Source organism: Castor canadensis, chromosome 17 (genome assembly GCF_047511655.1).
Source record: "Castor canadensis chromosome 17, mCasCan1.hap1v2, whole genome shotgun sequence".
In the NCBI taxonomy this organism is placed as follows: domain Eukaryota; kingdom Metazoa; phylum Chordata; class Mammalia; order Rodentia; family Castoridae; genus Castor; species Castor canadensis.
In genome coordinates this window covers 40,303,474-40,325,425 of record NC_133402.1, presented here as the reverse complement: position 1 = coordinate 40,325,425, position 21,952 = coordinate 40,303,474, and the positions used below count along the sequence as shown (strand labels likewise).

The following is a 21,952-nucleotide window of genomic DNA, read 5'->3' as shown; positions in this document are numbered from 1 at the left end:
AGAGGAGGGGCAGCCTCTCCCCAAAGTCAGCACCCCTCAGAATGAGCACCAAGAGACCTGAAGGTCAGGGCTCCATGACTGCACATCCCCAGCTCCACACAGCAGCATTTTCACCACTTCCCCAGGATCAGAGACAGGACAGTCATGGGGTGGGGACCCAGAAACCTAAAGGGAGAGCAAAGGGGAAGGCTGCAGCATAAGACAGAGACATACGTGCATGAGCACTGTGTGTGGCATGTACACTGGGAAGGATCCAAAATACATCTGCCTTTTCTCTTAGAACCTTTCACACAAGAGAACCAAACACAATCTCAGTAAATTCTGCTTTTCCACCCTCATCTATGTATATGAAAGTCATCCAGAATGGGACCCATTTAACACTTCCAAAGTTCACACTACACCCAGGCACTATACTAAGCATTTTTCAAGTACTATTTAATCCTTATGACTACCCTGCAGGGGTCACTTCACGGATGAGAAAACAAAGGCAGAAGAGGTTCACCCCCTTGTGCCTGTCTCCTGTCAGGATGCATGTTCTCCACATGTTGCTCCCTCTCTGCAACTACAAAACACTTGCACTTCCCGAACCACGGAACAGCGCTCAACTCTCTCCTGCTGGCCTTGTAGGTTATGTATGTCTGTTCATGTAAGCAACACTACTATGAACCCTTCTTTTCCTGTTTCCTCAGGCACATGTGTGGGCATTTCTCAAGGTTACATTCCCTCAGGCTAGAAATATGGGGTCCCAGATCAAGCACCTAAGACTGTGAAACTTTTCTGTAAAATGGGTGTGCCACTATTCACAATAGCCAAGTTATGGAAACAGCCAAGATGCCCCACCACTGACGAATGGATTAAGAAAATGTGGTATTTATACACAATGGAATTTTATGCAGCCATGAAGAAGAACGAAATGTTATCATTCGCTGGTAAATGGATGGAATTGGAGAACATCATTCTGAGTGAGGTTAGCCTGGCCCAAAAGACCAAAAATCGTATGTTCTCCCTCATATGTGGACATTATTTCAAGGGCAAACACAACAATGGGATTGGACTTTGAGCACATGATAAAAGCGAGAGCGCACAAGGGAGGGGTGAGGATAGGTAAGACACCTAAAAAATTAGCTAGCATTTGTTGCCCTCAACTCAGAGAAACTAAAGCAGATACCTTAAAAGCAACTGAGGCCAACAGGAAAAGGGGACCAGGAACTAGAGAAAAGGTGAGATCAAAAAGAATTAACCTAGAAGGTAACACCCACGCACAGGAAATCAATGTGAGTCAATGCCCTGTATAGCTATCCTTATCTCAACCAGCAAAAACCGTTGTTCCTTCTTATTATTGCTTATACTCTCTGTACAACAAAATTAGAAATAACAGCAAAATAGTTTCTGCTGGGTATTGAGGGGGTTGGGGGGAGAGGGAGGGGGCGGAGTGGGTGGTAAGGGAGGGGGTGGGGGCAGGGGGGAGAAATGACCTAAGCCTTGTATGCACATATGAATAATAAAAGAAAAAAATAATAAAAAAAATAAAATGGGTGTGCCAATTTATATTCCTAGCGGCCCCCGCTGAAGTCCTAACTCCATCCACCCAAATTCTGGTGTACCTGTGGATTGTGAAATGGTATAGTTTTGGTCCATGTTTCTCTTATACCTGTGATACAGATTATATTTCTCCTTCTGAGAGCAGCCTATTCGTATCTTTTCCCATTTTATTATCAGGTTGCTTCTTAAAGTTGGAGAAAGTCACTATATTCTTGACAATAAAGTTTTATTACTATACAGTAGCCCTCTTCATTTGCAGTGTTCTTTGTCAAAAGTCTACTTATCAAATGCTAACATAGTTATGACACTTCTTATAGTTATTTTAAAGCTTTCTGCCTCTGTTTTTATTTTCTCTGATTCAGTCTAACACTATCTTTGAAATAGAGTTGAGTCCCATTAAATTTATGATTACTAGGTATGTTTAAATTCATTTTCTCTCACTGTTATATTCATTGGATTTTTTTTTTTACTTGTCGTGCTGGAGATTAAACTAAATGCCATGTGCAGGCTCAAGCACATATTCTAGCACGGAGCTACATGGATTACCTTTTTAAATGTCATCATATAATCACTTCTGCTCTGAAAGTTATACATCTCCTTTCTATTCTACTTTAAACGTCTTTAAATTTCAGATAAAAGCCTGAAGTTAATCTCTCGACCATCTCTCACAGGAACTTAACTGGTTTAACTTTAATTACCTTCTTTCAACTTACATTAGGTTTGACATATTACTTGTGTTGAGTAGTTAATGTTATTCCACCTCTAAAACAAGATATTATTTGTATTTTAGTGTCTCACACTACTTTTTGCTGCTATGACAGAGTATGTGAGATTGGGTAATTTTTAAATACTTATTTCTTACAGTTCTGGAGGCTGCTAAGTCCAAGGTTGAGGGACCCAGATCTGAAAAGTGCCTTCTTGCTGCATCATCCCATTACAGGAGGTGAAAGAACAGGAGGAGACAGGATGGGGGACAAACTCATCCTTTTATCAGGAACCCATTCCCATAACTAATCCATTCATGAGGGCAGAGCCTGTGACCTAATCATCTCTCAATTCCAGTTGTCAACACTGTTACATCAGGGATTATATTTTCAACACATGAATTTTGAGGGATACATTAAAACCACAGCATGGTCAATACTTTTGAAATTTGTCCATACATTCAGCAGTTTGCCTCTCTGCATCTGCAACCTTCCTCTGGGACTACCATCCTTTCCAAAAGACAGCCTCCTTCAGAAAACAACTGCTGGTAGAGGAGCCTTTGCTCTTCTGAAAACATTATTTTGCCTTTCTTCATGAATGAATGAGTTTACGTGAACACAAAATTTTAGATTCAAGCTATTTTCTCTGAGTATTTTGAAAATATTATTCCCCTGTATTCTGCATCCGCTATTGCTGTTGAAAAGCCTGCTATTGTTTAGCGATACAGGTATTTGTCTTTTCCCTGTAGTTACTTTCTTAGATCTTCTGTTTGCAGTTTCAACTACGAGGTCTGTGTCTAAGTATAAGTTTAAACTTACTTATACTGATTGGGGTTCAGTATGCTTTGAGAGTCTGGTGATCCATGTCATTCATCAATGCTGGGAAATTCTTGCCCATTATCAGTTTGAATACTTCCTATTCTGTGATTCTGAAATTCCTACTACAAAAATATTAGACTTTCTCATTCTATCCAGTCTCTTAACTTTCTGCTATGGTTTGAATGTGCCCCCCAAAAATCATATGCTGGAAGCATAATCCCCAATGCAACAGTGTTGAGAGGCAAGACCTTTATGAGGTAATCAGGGGTCAGCCTGGTGGCTCATGACCATAATCCCAGCTACTCAGGAGTCAGAGATAGGACCCTAGACAAAAATGTTTAAGACCCTATCTGAAAAGTAACTAAAGCAAAAAAAGGCTGCGGCCAGGCTCAAATGGTAGAGTGCATGCCTAGTGAGCAGAAGACCCTGAGTTCAATCCCCAGTACCACCAAAATAAAAAACCTAATTAGGTCTTGCGGAGTCTGTCCTCACAAAAGGATTAATGTCACTATCACATTAGTCAGTTATCTCAGAGTGGGTTACAAAAAGCCCTCATCCTTTTTCTTTCTCTCCGCATTACCACTTCCATTAAGATACAGCACAATGGCCCTCCCTAAGTGTCAGAACCATACTCTCAGACTTTCCAACCTCCAGAACCATAAGCCAAATAAATGTCTACTGTTTATAAGTTATGTGATCTGTGGTGTTTGGTTACAGCAGGAGAAAATGGTCTAAAACACCACTTCATATTTTCCAAATCTGTGTCAAAAACCACTGTAAATAATTCCTTAAGATATAACTTCTGATTTACTACTTTTCTTTCACTGTTTCTGTTTAGCTCTTCTACTTCATTTATGTTTAATTATTCTATTTTTCATGTCTACAAATTAGGAAAAAATTGGCCCGAGGATGTAGGTCAGTAGGATGAGTGGTAGAGGCTTGCATAGCATTCATGAAACCCTAAGTTTGATTCCCAACACTGCAAAAAGAAACAACACACACATACACACCCTTCCTGGGTCAGTTTTTATACTTCTTTGTCACACTTCCAAATCCCTTATAATTCCATAATTTAATTTCTTGAAAGTATTTCTGACATTTTTCACTTCTGATGATTTTCATTTATGGTAGACTATTTCCTCACTTTTAGAATTTTGGATATTAAGGTTTGGTTCAATGGTGCCCTTTCTATGGGGATATGGTGAAACCAACTTTGAGGGGACAAACTTCCCAACTTCTGCCAAACTGCCTAAGACATTACCAATATGGAATGCTTTAATCTCTCAATTTAGAGTTCCCAGAGAACAGGATGATGTGAACTTCAAACTCCAAGCTCATGTGAGCACAGGCCTATGGTTATAAATTCTCAGGGGAAATATGCCCGCCCCATCATCACCCCATCATCCTAGGTGCTTCTTCTGGCTCATACTTCCACTAAAGGAAGCAAGCCACGAAGTCTTGGGATGTAAGGACCTTAATCCCAATGCCACATCTTATCTCCTGACCCTCACTCAGCCACTAAAGTTGTACCTCTAAGTGATGGAGACGGGCAGTTACTCAAGGAGATGAGTACTTTCAGGAGTGGCCACTCACAGCATCAGCAGCCAGCACCATTTTGCTTTTCCCTCACTTTCTTATATAGGCAGCTGTCTAGATGCATTTTAAAAGATACCTATTATACTTTCTCTGACATTTCAATGTTTTGCACAAGGCTTTTCAGATGATTTGTTCACAATAAATGATGCAAATGGAAGCCCAAGAACACTTTTCCAAGGTGACAGGAGCAACTCCATCTGCCTTTAGAAGCCCAGCCTAGAAACGAGGAAGCAAGCCAGGTCATTTCACGTCATTTCCAGATTGGACTTTGTAAACAAGGCCCTGGCACCAGCTCTCCAAAGGGTTAGTCTCAAGAATGCATGCCTGTCCCCAGGCCCAGTGATTCCTGAAAAACACTGGACAGGGACCTTCTGAGTAAAGGTGAAGGTTTATATGCAAGTATTGCCTTTTCTCCCTCCCGTGACCCCACTAACACCACAGCAAAGCAAAGTTTTCTTTTTTCTTTCTTTCTTTTTGGTGGTACTGGGGTTTGAACTGAAGGCCTTGCACACTCTAGGCAGGCATTCTACCATTTGATTCATGTCCCCAGACCTTTTTTGCTTTAGTTATTTTCCAAACAATCCTGCATTTTGCCCAGGACCAGCCTGGGACCTCAATCCCCTATCTATGCCTCCTACATAGCTGAGATTATAGATGTGCATCACTATGTCTGGCTTATTTACTGAGGTGGGGATCTTGCCTGGGCAAAAAAATTGAACTTTGACCCTCCCAATCTCTGGACATGAGCCATAAAGAAAGTTTTCTAAGGCATAAACCCGTAAGGACAAAGAGAACAGAAGAGGACTATAGAAATGAAATTTCGAAGCTGAAAAGCAGATACACGAGTGAAAATTGGCACACTCTTAAGGTGGCCATGAAGAAAGACAAGAAGTAACAGGATTTCCACACACAGAGCCCTCTAGATTAATTTGTGGCACGGATGTCTCTGCAAGAATAGGGTAAAAATGAATCCAAAGACAGACGGGTTGGTAGGTAAGGAGCGGTCAGACCCTAAGGGCTAGAGGTTGTCCCACCCCAAACCATCACAGACAAATTCATTTCCTGAAGGCAATGAAACAGAGAACCTTGGACAGAAAGGAACAGGCAAATCTGAGGATACCGAATCCCATAGACAACAGGAGGAATATAGAACGACATACCAAATGCAGACATCACCAACTCTCTTCCCTTTTGGCTTCTGGGATGTTGGGAGGCTGGCCTGTGCCCTCCAGACAGAAATCAGAAGACACTCCTCAGGGAAAATGAATGTCTCCAAAAACAACCCAATCAGATCTCCCTACTGTTAGTCACCTCCACCCAAAGGCCCAGAGCTTCAGTATTTAGGCCTATCCTTAAGTATGGACAGCTCTAGGAAAGGCACTTACTCAAGAGCACAGATAAAAACAAGTACACACACACACACACACACACACAGTGTGTGTGCAAGGAGAAGAAAACTTTGAGAATTGTATTATTATCCTCAGAGAGGGAAAGGTAATAATATATCCATGAAAAAGGAATAGGACAGCATTGTTATAAGGCTAGAGAAGAAGAGTTCTTGGTAATTCATACACACACAGGATGGTAAAAATAAAAATCTGCACAAGGGTTAGAAGATACAGTTGAAGAAATCTTACAAAGTAAGCAAACATACAAAGATTCGGAAAGTAGGAGAGAAAACACAAGGAATTTAGAGACCAAATCTAGGAAGTCCAAAATTTAAACAAGAGTTCACAAAAAAAAAAAAAAATGAAAGGGAAGAAATCAAAGACCAGCACAGCAGATGAAAGCAGGACTATGTTAAAATTTCCAACAGTGGTGATAAGAAAAGACCCTACTACAAATATCTAGTAAGAAAGAAATGTTGCCCATAAAGAAGTAGGAACCCAACTGCCTTTGACCTCTCTGCAGCCAATACTTGGAAGATGGGACAATGGGACAATACTTCAATTTGGAGGGGAAAAGATATCCTATTTACAAGTCCATGCTCAGGTGCAAAGCAAGAAATACAAAGGCAGAAAAAAAACAAGATTACAAAAATCTGTCTCTTGTGCAGCCTTTCTCAAAACTGTGCTGGAGGGAATATGCTACCAAAATGAGGGAGGAAAACATAGGAAATAAACACTCGAAGACCCAAGCATAGGCAGTAAGTGATAGGTATATTCAAGATGATGAGTAACAGGAAGGCAGACCAACCAGGATGGGAGCTAAGACTGCATGTAAATTCTGCTCAGACTTCCACCTGACCCCTGAACTACACAGAACAGAACAGACTCCGAGCAATCACATAAGCCTCAAGGAGCTGAACAGGTATTTCAGCAGCTGCTCACCACACAAAATTCAGCCAATATAACTACCTGCTAAAACAAAAATAAACGGCAAATGACAACAAAATCAATGCTTCTGAGAGAAATGTAAAAGAATCCAGATTCTCTACAACTACCATTCACAATATTCAGATACAAACCAAGACTATCTGAAAAATAGGAATACATGTCCCCTATCCAAGAGAAAACAATCTTAGGGTAGAGTCCAAATCTAAGAAAACTATAACTGTATGTTGGAATTAACAAAGATGTCAAAGTAATGACCAGAAGTATTCTTAGGATCACAGAGGAAAATACACTAAGCTTGCCTTATTTGCGGATTTGGAACTGTTACACAAGGTTTTGACCAAGCACGGCTAAAAAAAATTTTTTTTAAATCAAAAGAAACTTCAAAAACAAAGATTTTAAATTCCCGCACACATTACAGTTAGAGAAGCTCTCAGTCAGTCCTACATTACCATCACTCGTGTTTAAATCATTGTGTGATCTGCTGAGTGTTTCTCTGTCCTTAATTTTGTAAAAATCTGCCTCCCCAAAAGCAAACTGTGCCCAAAGAACAAGGTAAAAAAGTGTTAACTGAAGTAATAAAGTAAAAATTTGAGACTTGTTGAAAAGCAGCATGTCTTCAATCGAAGTTGAGTGGTGTCATGGGAAAAGAGCTTCAAGCATATGCAATACAGCACTGATACCATGCGTCTGAGGACATGAGGTTCTTCCTAGTGGCCATCTCCCTGGAACCACAGACACTCGGGTATCAAGGCTCGACTGTACACTCTAATGGGCACATCGACAGATTTTCTCAACAATACTGTAGTTCTATATAGTCTACAAAAGAGCCAAAGAAAAACTCTAAAGTTCTGAAAACACCATACCTAATAAATGGATGCAGCTGGAGGACACCTTGTTAAGTGTAGTAACCCAGCTTCAGAAAGACAAAATTCACAGGCTTTCTCTCATAAGTGGAAGACAGATCCAAAAGATAAACATATACACTAAAACAAATGTGATCATACACAAACTTGTGTGTAAAGCATGTTTGTAATAGTGGAACTACTCTATGGATTTTGAGGGAGGAGGGAAGAAAGGAGAAAGAGCATCAACAGTACTGTAAAATGTAACATCTGTGTAGGCAGAGGATATAAGGATATGTACTGAAAGATGTTGAAAGACAAGGGTAAAAACAGGGAGGTAAAGGGGTAAGGGAGAGCAATGGAAGGAGTTGAAGGGACCAAAGTAAAGTAGACTCACAGGACACAATGAGAAACTCCTTGGAACATCAACTTAAGATGTTAATAATGAAGGAAAGAACTGTAAAATAGGTACAGTGCGGGGGGGTTACTAGTAGGAGGAGAGGGTAAATGAAGGAGATGGAGGTGAGGGTATATGGTGGATGGACTTCATATACTTACACAAAATAGAACGAAGAAACCTCTTGCAATAGTTTTAAGTGGGGTGGGGAAAGGGTCAAGGGAGAGAGACAGTAAGGATGATCTAATCAATGTACTATTTAGAATTGTCACAATGAATCCCCCCTGTACAACAAATATATTCTAATAAAAAAATTAATGGAAAACAATCAAACCTAAAATTTAAAATTCACCAAGACAGGTTAAAAGTAAATAGACAGAAATAAACATCCAATGCTAACATAAGATGGAGAGGCGATGTTATAATTTGGATCGAATGTCCCCAAAAGCTCATGTGTAAGGGTTGGTCCCCAGCTGGTGGCGAACTTTAGGGGACGGACTCCAGTTAAAAGAAGTAGGTCACTGAAGCATGCCTTTAAGGCTGTATCTTGCTCCCGGCCTCTTCCGTGCTCCTCTCCCCAGCTCCTCACTGCTAGGAGGTGAACAGTTGTCCTCCAACACACCCTGCCACCATTTCTGCCTCACCACAGGCTAACGGAGCCAGCCCACCATGGACTGAAACCTCTGAAGCAAAAATAAATACCTCCCCCTTTAAGTGGTTTGCCACAGCGATGAAAATCTGACTAACACAGACTATTATGAAATTTTTAACACTAAAATACCAAAATTGATGCCTCTTCTCTGATGAAGTCCTATCAGTACTACACCCCATGCTGCTCAGATGACAGCATGTTCTCCTGTCTTACCAAAATAATAGTTGGGATGTGGTTCAGTGGTTGAGCGTTTGCCTACCATGCACAAGGCCCTGGCTTTGATCCTCAATACTGGAGGGAGTGGGGGAGAGAAACCCTAACATAAAGTGGTATTTCTATCCCCTTCATAGATAATGTAAGAGCCTTTAGAATCATTTTCTAAATCCATTTTTACCCCACTTCCACATACAGCACTGTTGCCATAATTTTTTTATGTATTTCAAATTTTGTAGCATATTATTCTTTAATTGTAATAAATGCCTAAGCTGGGTGCTTGTGGCTCATGCCTGTAATCCTAGCTACTTGGGCTGAGATGAGGATGCTCATGGTTCGAGGCCAGCCCAGCCAAATAGTTAGCAAGACTCCATATCCAAAATAACCAGAACAAAATGGACTGCAAGTGTGGCTCAAGTAGTAGAATTAGAGTACCTGCCTAGAAAGCATGAAGCTGAGTTCAAACCTCAGTACCACCAAAAAAAAAAAAAAAAGCAAGCAAGCAAGCTACGGTTCTATTGTCTTCTAACTTCCATTGTTTCTCTTGTGAAGTTACCTATAACCCTAACTACTGCTCTTTTAATTGTAGTACTTTTAGGATTATCTTTCCATCTTTATAGCTTTCTGACTTTTGACTGCGCTGGAAATAAGTATGCACTGTTTTATTTATTACCTTACCTGGGATTGACAGGACTTCTTGAATCTATAGCTTTATGTTTTAATTAGTTTTAGAAAGTACTCAACTATTGTCTCTTCTGCCTCATTCTCTCTCCTTTACCTCTGTAGATGTGGTTATGTGGATTTTAGACCTCACTTCATCCTCTTTCTCTTCCTTCAGTATTTTTTGTCCCTCCATGGTTCAGTCCGTACATTTTCTTCTGATTAGTCATCCAGTGCAGTAATCCTCTCTTCAGCTGCAACTAATCTCCTAATAAAATTATTTCTTGGGTTCTTATTCAGATTAACTCCTTTGGTTTTATAGTTCTCCGCTCGCTGCTGAAATTCCCTCTTATTCATCTTCTTGACCAGAGTGGGCACTATTATTTTTAAATATGTATATAATAACCCCAATCTGGAGTTCATCTGGGCCTGATCCAACTGGTATTCTGCTGCCTGTTATTTAAAATCATCAATAGCCACTGAATTTGCAAAACTGTTTATAGAAATAAATTTGAGATGTAGGATGAGGTACATCCTCCAGAAAGACTTTACATGTACTTTTGGCAGGCAGTAAGATATCATTAACCCTAGAACATTGTAATCCAACTTTAGGGTATGTCTGTTTTTGGTTCTCCCTCACCTCTAGGTCTTTGGAGTCCTAACCTAAAAGGAGGGGTTAACTATACTCATCCTCTGCTCAGCACTACAGTTCCTGTCTTCTTAGTCCCATAAGGCTATCAAGTGCAATGCTCAGTCTCTCAACTGCCCCTACAGAATTACTGAAAACAGACCCAAATGCTAAAGTCATCCATCACCCTGGGCTTCTGTTCTCACACAGATCCTGGCCTAGCTAAGGATCTATTGAACCAGAGATATCATCTTAATTCTGTCCAGCTTTTCTAGTTGCCTTCAAAAGGGGATTGTCTTAATTATGGGAAGACAAACTCTCCATATCTATTTTTTACCAGCTTGTACATTTTTCAGGACAATATGCCCAAAGGCAGGGACACATCTACACATACATAGAAACTGAGTCCACCAACATATATAAAAATCATCTCATGGAAAGTGTTAAGCAAGAAGAACAGAGACCCTAGAGCAAAGTCATGAACAAATTAATTTCCATCCCAAAATGTAACTCAAGAGCAAAACAATTCACTTTCAACCATCTTCACTGCTTCAGACTGTTACAAACTGAATTATGTACCTTCAAAATTCATGGGTTGAAGCTCTAATCTCCAATGTGAGATAGGAGTTAAATAAGGTTAAATGAGGTCATAAAGGAAGACCTCTATCCCATCAGACTGATCTTCTGAGAAGAGGAAGAGACCCTGCAGTGGACACACAGAGGAAAGACCATATAAGAACACAGAAAGAAGGCAGCCATCTGTAAGTCAGGAAGATCCAACAGAAATCCAGCCAGCCAGCACCTTAGTCTTGAATTTCCAGCCTCCAGAACTATAAGAAAGTTTCTGTCCTTTAAGCCACCTAGTCTATGATCTTCTGTTGCTGCAACCCAAACAGACAAAGACACAAACAGTGCATGTCACCTGTACAATGTGGAAAAGCTGACTGGGACGTTACTCTTATTAGAGACATCCACAAATCTAGTGTCATCTAAATCTGTGAGCAGGGTCTGACAAGTGGTTTCACACCAGGAAGCCCAAGACAACAGTAAGTGAGAGACTAGGCAGCAAGCTGAGTCAAGACACCAGGAAGCCCACGCTCTGGAGAACACATCATCCCAACCTGTCTTTCATACTTCAGCCAATCACAGCAGATAACTGTACAAGGCATACATTCAGCCAGGAACAGAAATTCACTTGAGCCCCTCTGTCCTAAGAAATACCACCAACTATCATTATTACCATATGGGAAATCAGAATCCTAGATTCTAAGCTCCAGTCAGATTACAGCCTTGATCCCTATATCCTGACCTTACAGGAGGCCTGGCCACAGGGCTCCTCACTAATCCCACTTCAAATTTAGATGAAATGGAAACCCCAAAGTACATAAACTAAGGGTTTCCTAACCCACAGCTGCCAGCCCAGGCAGAACTTGTGCATGCTTTCTGAATCAATGGACGGATTAACAGTCATGCTGGGGGTGGAGGGCAAGGAGGGTTGTCTATGACACTGGACATTAAGAGACATTGTACTCATACCTGATAACGCTGTACACCACTGCACAGCCAAAAGGAAAAATATTCTGGCATTAACACTCAAATCAGCTTCCAAGTCAACCTCCTATTTTCATAGGTTCAGGTCTGAGAGGCAAACAGGGACCGTTCCCTCTTCTCAGATGGACAGACAACAGCTGGTCTGGTCACATCCTCAGATTATTCAGCTACAAGCCCAGGGAGGAGAGGCAGCCTCCTCCATCCTCCAGCCAAGGGCTTGGGTTTCTAACCAGCCTTTCTTCCTTTCCCAGAACTAATTTTAGTCCCCCAGGTTGTCACAGTGGACCTGAAATAGTCTGCTGAGGAACATGTTTACAAACAAGAACTGAGTCTGCCCCACAAAACATCTCAGCTCCAGCCCAGAAACTGGCCAGAGAGGAGAAGCCCCATTGTCCAGCAGGCCAGGCCCTGCAGAGAACAATCCCCAGGGAGGAGGACCACAATCTGCCCAGTGGGGCAGGCTTCCTTTCCAACACAGCTTTCAGCAATCACGTGTCCATGAATGAAAACATCAAGCTGGGAGCTGCCAGGCCCCAAGACGACCTGAAAAAGGCACAGATACTTGCACAACAAGAGGGCAAAACCCAGGGCAAAGCAAGGGGCTGTCCAAGGCGGGAAGTCATTACTGGTTCTGGGCTAGGAGGAGGCATAGCTTGCACCTGAACAATCCCCAGCTTATTATATCTGCTAATATCCAGTACCTACCATTGTCTTAAGTAGAGATATCACTGACAGCCTTCATGAACAACACCGACCCACCCACCCACCAACCTGGGCACCTAGGAACAGCCCCACCAGGACCCCAAACAGCAGGCACCTACGGGGGCAAGAAGAACCTGTGGGTCTGGTGACAAATAAGACTAAAAGGAAGTCCAGCACAAGGGATGAGTATCTGTTCTGGAACAAATAACTAATGATGGAATGGGAGGGAAGGGAAAGATGACAAAGAATTCTAGGAAAGACAACAAAGTCTCCTTGGGAAAGAGTACAAAAGGATGGAACTAGGAAGCCTCAACCCCAAAATGCACATTACACACCAGTGATGCCTGATGCAGAGCACTTGGAGTCTGAGGCTTCTTACAATTCTTCCTCCCACCCTACAGCCCAGTCGGTATCAGCTCCCAGTGCCACAAACTATGTCTGGCTGAGTTTGTGTCAGAAAAGAGGAATGGCCCAGAAGGCCCTCCCCAGCACAGCTCAACAGAGGCCAGGGGAGGAGTAGAACACAAACATGGGGCAGTCCCAAAGGACTGCCAGCCTGCCAACCAGCATATAGGCCTCTGCAGAGATCAACCTCAACTGTCAGGGCCTCCGGGAAATGCTGCCTAACACATGTTCCCAGGTCCAGAGGAGGAAGCCTGGCCCTGCCCTTGGATTCCAATCTGGCCACTGTACCCTGACGACAGGGGAAAAGACTTGCACCCATACCTTTGGGAAGAGGCTGCCCCCCTGCCCTGGTGTCCCTGGCCTGGGAGCTCCAGGCCCACAACCTCTGTGGCTCCTGGGAGGGCCACATGGCAGGCCCACTCAGGGGAAAGGGCATGCCCACGTCCTTCTACAACCCAGCGCTCTTCTTGGCAGACAGGGACAGCCTCAGCTTGCGGGGCTCCCAGGTGAGCAGAGAGGGGGTGCCGGGCAGGCGGAGAGGCCCCCGCAACAGGCACTTCCTGACATTCTAAGCATGCAGGAGGGAAAGGCACAAGTGCCAGCCTCAAAGCAGCAGCTAGAGCAAGTGGGCGGTACAGGCAGGCAGGCTGCCTGGCCACCCATAATGGCTGCCTCCCTGAAACCCGAACCACTTCTGGGAAAACTCAAGGACGCCAGGATTCTCCTCAGTGGCAAGCAGTATGCCCGAACCATTAATTTTGAACCAAACTCTCATACATATACTGATAAGTTTAGCAGAGCAGAAATCTCCTAGGCTGTGAAGAGAATCCAACCTCCAACCCTGACTCTGTGGGGGAAGGAAAATGGATATGCACTTGTTAGCCATAACCCCCACCATCCACAACTATCCTCACTTAAAAGCAGAATAACCACTGGTTCTCAACCTGAGAATAATACTGCCCCTACCTCTGCCAGGGACATTTAGCAATACCTAAAATCATTTTCAGTTGTCATGATTAGAAAGACGCTACTAGAATTGTGGGTACAAGCCAGGGATGCTGCTGAACATCTACAATGTATAAGACAGCCCCACTACCACAACACAGCCCCTCAATACACAATAAATAATCATCAGGTCCAAAATGTCAACAGTGTCAAAAGTTGAGAAACCATGTTCTAGGTGTATATTGCAGCCAGGACCCTGCCTCAGGACTATCTATTCAGAGTACCCTTCAGAAATATTATCCAGACCTGCTCTTACTCCTCAGCCCCCGATTCCCAGTCTATAGTGACAAGCCAGCATCTGCAAGTGGCTCTAAATTCCTGCCCTGATGCCTCTTGGTTCCCACCTGCAATATTCTAAGTTCCTAAGTAGGGTGTAGGATACCCACTCTTCCCAAAGGGCATCCCAGACAGATAGACGGCCTGGAATGCCCAGTAGATAACACAAGTAGCAGAAGACACCATTCCCTGGAGAGAGACCCAACACCTCTGTAGCTCATGTCTGCTATCACTACACTAGACCAGAGGGTTGAAGGTTACATATTCAGATACACTTCCTCCCCAAAGGAAACAGAGAAACATCTTTGTGTCCGATAGTGACCAGCCCTATGAGGGCAGCTCAGGGCAATCAAGGCCTGATGGGTCTCTCCCCAGCCATTGGCTCCTGCCACTCCACTCAAAGGACACTGCCCCTGAAAGCTTTCTAATGCGACTTAACTACATAGGCTAATGTCAGGAGCTCTTGTAGGATACACAGTATGCAGAATGTCCCCTGCAAGAAACTAAAGCAGATACCTTAAAAGCAACTGAGGCCAATAGGAATAGGGGACCAGGAACTAGAGAAAAGGTTAGATCAAAAAGAATTAACCTAGAAGGTAACACATACGCACAGGAAATTAATGTGAGTCAACTCCCTGTATAGCTATCCTTATCTCAACCAGCAAAAACACTTGTTCCCTCCTATTATTGCTTATACTCTCTCTTCAACAAAATTAGAGATAAGGGCAAAATAGTTTCTGCTGGGTATTGAAGGGGTGGGGGGAGAGGGAGGGGGCGGAGTGGGTGGTAAGGGAGGGGATGGGGGCAGGGGGGAGTAATGACCCAAGCCTTGTATGCACATATGAATAATAAAATTTAAAAAAATAAATGCACTCAAAAAAAAAAAAAAGAATGTCCCCTGCAAAGGAAGAGTCAAATGGGTTGTTTCTCAAGAACACTGGGCCAGGCACAGATTACAAAAGATTTGCAGAACTGACCACTGACAACAGCATCAATTCTGCCTTCTAGGTTTATGCTGTTTGGTAAAACAAACTACCCAAATATGACTCAAGAATACTTGAAATATGGCAAGTTGGAATTGAGATTTTCTCTAAGGTAAGACACACACTAGATTTTGAAGACAGTCTTTAAAAATGGAAAATGTTTTAACAGTTATTATATGTTGAAATGGTTATTCTGTATATATTAGATTAACTAAAGTATACTATTAATGTAAATTCCACCAAATTATGAAAAAAACTGTGTGCCTCCCCAATTTCATATATGAAACCCCTAGCTCCCAATGTAATAGTATTTGAAGATGATGGCCTTTGGAAAGTAATTTTAGGGTCAGATTAGATCATGAGGCTGGTGCCCTTATTGTGGAATCAGTGACCTTATAAGACAGGAAGAGAGCACTGTCCCTCTCTATCTTTCTGTCCTGTGAGAATGCAGTGAGGAAACAGCTGTCTATAAGCAAGGAAGACCGTCCTCATCAGAAGCTGACCATGTCAGCATTCTGGACTGCTTTCCAACCTCCATAACCATGAAAATATAAATTACTGCTATTTAAGCCACCCAAGTCTGTGGTATTTTATTAGGGCGGCTGGAGCAAACTAAGATAGAACAATTTCTTTTTCCTTTTATTAACATGATTACTAGAAAATTTTAAGTTAAATATATAGTTCACCTTATGTTTCTGTTGGATAGCACTACTCTAGATGGTCCTTCTACCAGGGCACTGTGTGTTGCACGGGGTGAGGGTAATTCTAAACAGCAAGCTAGGAGTTTGAAGGAAAGGCACCTAGAAACCAAAAAGAACAGGGGGGGCCAGTTAAACCTCCCAGGGACCTCCCAGCTCCTCCCAGGGCAGGGCAGTGGCGACCTGGACGGCTGGTGTGACCACAAGAAACACCCAGTGCTTCCTCTTTCCTTCCCACGGCAAAAACTCAGGTCCTCAGAGTCTAGCAGGGCACTCAGACAGGCACTGCCCAAGTTGAGCAAAGAGGAAAGAAGCACAGTAGCAGGGATCCAATCCCACCCTGCCCAGTCTCCAGGGAGGAGACTGGTGAGGCTAGACTGAGACAAATTGGGAGCTAGGTCTCCAGATCTAACAGGAAGCCTCCCAGCAGGCTTGGATTTGAAAGTTCCCAGGCAAGTCAGGATCAGCCACCCGGAGCCAGGGTTAGCTAGGTGGGCTGCTGAGTACTCCTGCTGCCCTTCCCTCGGAAGGCCAATGCCTTCCCTTTCACTTCCACCTCGGAGCCCCGAGAGAAAACATCTAGGGAGAAGCACTTAAAAGTCGGGGTGACAAAATCAAATGTTCACAAGCACCACTCTGTTCCCAGACCTATGGGAGAACTCTTTCGCTGTCGCCGTTAACTGCTAACCTCCACTACCCTGCAAAAGAAAGACGCAAGGGTGGAGAACCCGTGTAGAGAGGCAATGGAATGGCCATCCCGAATCCATCCCCGCAGCAGCGTGGGGATACCAGCCCCTCCCTTGCACGCTCGGCCCCGCCCCTCGCGGGTTTCCCAGACTCCGCGCTGCTGCCACCTCGGGCGGAGGGGGACCCGCGCTGCATGTGTAATGGGGGCTGGGAACAAAGACGCGCAGGACCCAGCGCCCCGGCCACAGGGACCCGCCACCTCCAGCGCGCAGAGTTTCTCGCTGGAACCTCAGCGTCCGGCCGTCCACGTTTCCCAGTACTGCCCCAAGCTCGTCCCAGCGCGCCCACCACATCCCAGCACCACCGGGAGAGGGAAAACGGTGCTTCAGCTTGGGGAAAAAGCGATTTCACCGCAGAACTCCGCGCATATACACCCGCACCCACACAGCCCCAACCAAACGTTCGCGAACCCAACACCTCCAACCACACGCCCGCCGCCGCGGGCAAGCTGAGTGCGGGTCACTCACACCCACCATGTGCCTCCCAGAGGCCGGAGCAAACCGAGACCTGTTGGTTTTCCTTCTTACCCTCCTCTTCTCTCCCAGTTGCCCAAAACAAAAGCGGTCCCAAGAGGGTGCCTCTGTGGCCCATGCAAGGAAAGCGGGCGCAGGTGGGAGTCATCACCAACACCGAGCCGTGCGAGGAACACGACGCAGAGTGGCAGGACGGAGTGCAGGAGACTCCGGTCGGCTCTTGAAGCCGCCCCCTTTGCTTCATCTAGTTGCTCCGAGGAGCGCGCGGCCCTCCCCCGGCCGCTGCTGCACCTATAATCCCGCCGCCCTCCATTAGATATGCCCGCCCCGCTTGGCCGTCTTCCCCACGCTCAGCTTTTCCTCACTCTATCCCTGGGTCCCATGCGCCCGCATAGCCTGAACCCCGACCCTGACGCTCCGTGTCCTGGCCCCCATCGCGGGAGCGCCTCTGCGAACCAGAATCCCGCAGACGACTGGACAGGATCGCTCCGAAGATCAGCGAGCCGGGCGCCCGGCTCTCCCCACTCCCCGCTCCGGGAGGCGTAGGCTGGGGGCAGGTAGTGCGGCGACGAGGCCGCGGGTCCGCCCTTTGTTGGTAAACACCGCGCGGCGCCTCGGGCCGGCCCCGCGCCCCCCACGCTGCGCCCCGTCCTTACCAGCGCACAGCGATCCCCAGAGGAGGGCGAGGGCCGCCCAGGGCGCCGTCATGTTCCGCGGCGCCGCCCCGCGGACTCCCGGAGCCCGCCGGCAGGGCCGCGCGGCGCTCCCGGGGCGCGCAGGGCCCGGCGGCTGCTGCGCTCTCCTTCCCGCTCTTCTTTGGATCTCGTCCCCTGCGCGCGTCCTGCGCCTTGGTCCCTGGGCAGAGTGGGGGCTCGGGCTCAGGGCCACTGCGGGCAATGCAGACTGCGGCCCGGACTTCGGGGCGACGCGGGGGCCGGGGGTCGGCGGCGGGGCACGGGCCTGGGCGCGCCGGATTCAGGCATAGCGCAGCAGGGCTGGGCCCGGGCCCCGGGCGCAGGGGCCGAGTCCGGAGGGGCCATGAACGGGGGGAGGGGTGGGGGAGGGGAGCTGAACCGAGTCCAAAATGGCTCCTGAGCGGCGGCCACGGAGCCGAGCCAGCGGGGAAACCCGGATGTTGGATACAAAGAGGCGGGCGAGCTGGGCGGGGAGGGGGAAAAGAGGCGGGCCCTCTGTCCGCGTGGTCCGCACCCTCCTCAAGGGCGGAGCCCCAGAGAAACAACAACACGAAAGCCCCGCCCCAGCCCGCGCCTTCCAGGAGGGCGTGAGTGCTGTACGGGGCTGACTCGTGGGCAATAGGAGAGGGATTGAACAGTGGCTCTCTTTACCCTTAGGTACTGAAGAACCCCGGGGCGCCGTGACCAACCCGCCAAGGATTGCTGCTGCAAGCCCTCGAGCCCACGCTGCCGAACTCATGCTGCCCTTGAGACCACGGAGTGAGTGGATAACTCCTGGTCTCTGGCCCGGACTCTGTCTTTGGCTTCCCCATGAACCATAGGAGAGTCATAGCTTTACGGAAACTAATTAATTGGCATAAAAAGTTTGACTTCATTGAATTGACAGGTTGCCTCTTAAGTCTGCAACCTCACCCCCACACAGAGAGAGAGAGAGAGAGAGAGCTGGAAATGCAGGAGAGTGGTGATTTGAGCCCTAGAAAGGGAGGGCGTCAAGCCAGAGCAGCTGAGATGGAAAGAGGCCTCTGGCAACCCGCTTCCCAAATGGTGCTCAGCACTCCCTCTCCTTCAGTCTTCACCTTCAAGGCTGTTCTCCGTTGCCTCCAACCCCCAACCTTTAAAGGTCTTGTCTAGCAAATGGCTCTACTCTCTTCACCCCCCAGGTTCCTTCATCAAATTCCACCCTCCTTATTACAGAACCAGAGCTTGTGAAGGTCGTGATGGGCTCCCAATTAAAGTAAAAAACATGTCTTAGCTCAAGGAGGGTACTATGAAATTGTACTCTTCACTTCTTTTCATATGCCATGTCCTTGTTTGAAGCAATCGAAGAGCAGCCAGGAGGGAGGTGACTTCCAGCAGTCTACCAACTCATTTGTCTGAGCCTCAGTTTCTCCATATGGAAGGGGAAGAAGGTTAGACTTGGACTTCTTCAGGACTTTGTGGGGTTTTTTGTTACTTTCGAGCCAGGGTCTGTGTTGCCTAGGCTGTATTCAAACTATTGGACTAAAATAAAGGTTCCTCCTGCTTTGGTCTCCTTAGTAACTGGGACTACAGCCCACACTACCTGTATCTGGCCTACTTTACATTTTTAATGGTAGAAATCTATTCAAACAAAATATATATTTTTTTGGTTGTTTATAGTAGCTTTACTCATTACTGTATAAGTACAAAAACTTGGAAGCAGGCCAGGGATATAGCTCAGTGGTTTAGTGTTTGCCTTGCCTGCATGAGGCACTGAGTTCAATCCCCAGCACCACAAAAAAAAGCAATTTGGAAGCAACCAAGAGAAAAAACCACGGGTCTAGTCTCAGCCATTTACCCTAATACATCTGTAGATGAGGATAAATCTAGATTTTTACATATGCCATGGTGTCATCTGCCTCTATACAACTATTTTAACCACATTCCTCCAATTATGTTTTCCACTGAAATCTACCAATTAAAAAAGCATTCTCTCTCCTATGCAATAAACAACTGTTATTGGTACTCAACCATCCAGAGGCTTTTGCTCTATCTGAGGAAACTGTTCTAGGCTTGGTGCTGCTCCCAGCCTCCTCGCTGCTGTGGATTTTTTTATTATTATTATTCTAAAATTTTTATTAGGATATATTATACAGGGGGAAGGGTCGTAGTGACAATCTGATTAGTCTTATATTGTACATTATTTATATTGCCCTCACCATCTCTCCCCCTCAGCTCCCCCCCCCACCCCGCTTAAAGCAATTACAAGAGTTTTTTTAGTTCTGTTTCATATAGGTATATGAAGTCCATCTACCATAAACCCTCACCTTAATCTCCCTTCTTCACCCACCCCACTCCCACTGGTATCCGCCCCCTGCACACACTGTGCCTATTTTACAGTCCTGGTTTTCATTATTAATATATGAGTTGACATTCAAAGGCACATCTCAATGCATGCCCACTGTGGATATGCTTTACTTTGGTCTGTTCGAATACTCTCCCTTACCCCTTTACCTCCCCACCCATTTTTCAACAGCTTTCAATACACATCCTTATGTCTTCTACCTTCCCATTTTATGATATGTGATATTACTCTCATTCTCTTCTCCTTTCCCTTTTTCCCCAAGTTCCATAGAGTAGTTCCACTGTTACAAACATGTTCTACGACTGAGTTTGTATATGATTATGCTTGTTTTTGTGTGTATGTTTATCTTTGGATCTATCTTCAATGTATAAGAGAAAACATGCATCTTTTGTGTTTCTGATCCTGGCTAACTTCACTTAACATGATGACCTCCAATTGCATCCATTTACCTTCAAACCCCATGTCATTCATTATTCCTTGTGGCTGAGTAATACCCCCTTTGTATTTCATGATCCATTCATCAGTTATAGGGAATCTGGATTGTTCCAGAGCTTGGCTATTGTGAATAGTGCTGTGATGAACATCAGTGAACAGGTGTCTTTACTGGATCCTGTTTTACATTGTTTTGGGTTAGATGCCCAGAAGCGCTATCACTGGATCATATGGCACTTCTAGCTCTAGTTTTTTGAGGAATCTCCATACTGCTTTCCATAGTGGTTTTACTAATTTGCATTCCCACCAGCAGCATATAAGGGTTCCTGTTTCAGCACATCCTCACCAGCATTTGTTGTTGTTATTACCCTTGATTATGGCCATTCTAAATGGGGTGAGATGAAATCTAAGTGCTGTTTTGATTTGCATCTCTTTTATAACCAGGGAAATTGAACACTTCTTCATGTATTTCCTGGCCATTTGTACCTCTTCCTTTGAGAATAGGTTTAATTCATGTGCCCATTTCTTCATTGAGGTGTTGATTCTTTGGGGGCTGAGTTTTTTGAGTTCCCTGTGGATTCTGGATATTAGTCCCTTGTTGGATGATTTTCTCACATTCTGTGGACTGTCTCTTGAGTCTGGTGACTATTTCCTTTGCAGCACTGGGGCTTGAACTCAGGGCCTTCACCTCGAGCCACTCCACCATCCCCATCTTTGTGAAGGGTTTTTCAAGATAGGGTCTTGCAAACTATTTGCCTGAGCTGGCTTCAAACTGTGATCCTCCTGATCTCTGCCTCCTGAGTAGCTAGGATTACAGGTGTAACCCACCAGTGCCTGGTCTATCTGTGATTTCTTTTCACATGGTTTCAGTTATTCATGATCAATCAAGGTCCAAAAATATTAAAAGGAAAAATTCAGTAATAAATAATTTATAATTTTCAAATTGTGTGCCAGTCTGAGTAGCATGATTAAATCTCTTGCTACCTACTGTGTCCCACCCAAGACATGAAATCATCCTTTTGTCCAGTGTATCCATGCTGTATTTGCTACCTTACCCACTAGTCTCTTAGTACTGTCTTACTTATCAGGTCAAGTGTCATGGAATCACAGTGCTTGTGTTTGAATAGCCCTATTTCACTTAATAATAGCCCCATGCACATAAGTAACAATGCTGGGAATTCAGATTTGCCAAAGAAAAGCCAGAAAATGCATCCTTTAAGTGAAAAGGCAAATGCTCTCAATAAGAAAACAATTGTATGGTTGTTAAGATCCT

The 21,952-nt window shown here is 45.0% G+C and overlaps 1 protein-coding gene and 1 long non-coding RNA gene across 5 annotated transcripts in view; one reads left to right on the top strand and one right to left on the bottom strand.

Moving 5' to 3' along the window:
* Acvr2b (activin A receptor type 2B) overlaps window positions 1–18,261 on the bottom strand; it is a 36,093-nt gene extending 17,832 nt beyond the window's left edge. For 2 of the 3 annotated variants that reach the window (XM_020178441.2, XM_074059839.1), the window contains exon 1: window positions 17,284–17,513. In XM_020178441.2, the coding sequence (XP_020034030.1) occupies window positions 17,284–17,473 (190 nt within the window). In that variant the 5' untranslated portion in view covers window positions 17,474–17,513. Of the gene's footprint in view, window positions 1–17,283; window positions 17,514–17,885 lie in introns of those variants that run through there. The other variant, XM_020178442.2, reaches the window with a different exon arrangement.
* On the top strand, window positions 17,649–19,559 carry LOC141418588 (uncharacterized). 2 transcript variants are annotated; one of them, XR_012443225.1, is made up of 2 exons: window positions 17,649–17,786; window positions 18,582–19,559. It is a non-coding gene; the product is annotated as an uncharacterized lncRNA (long non-coding RNA). The 2 variants fall into 2 exon arrangements; XR_012443224.1 differs by having other exon boundaries at window positions 17,689–17,824.
* Window positions 19,560–21,952: the final 2,393 nt, after the last annotated feature.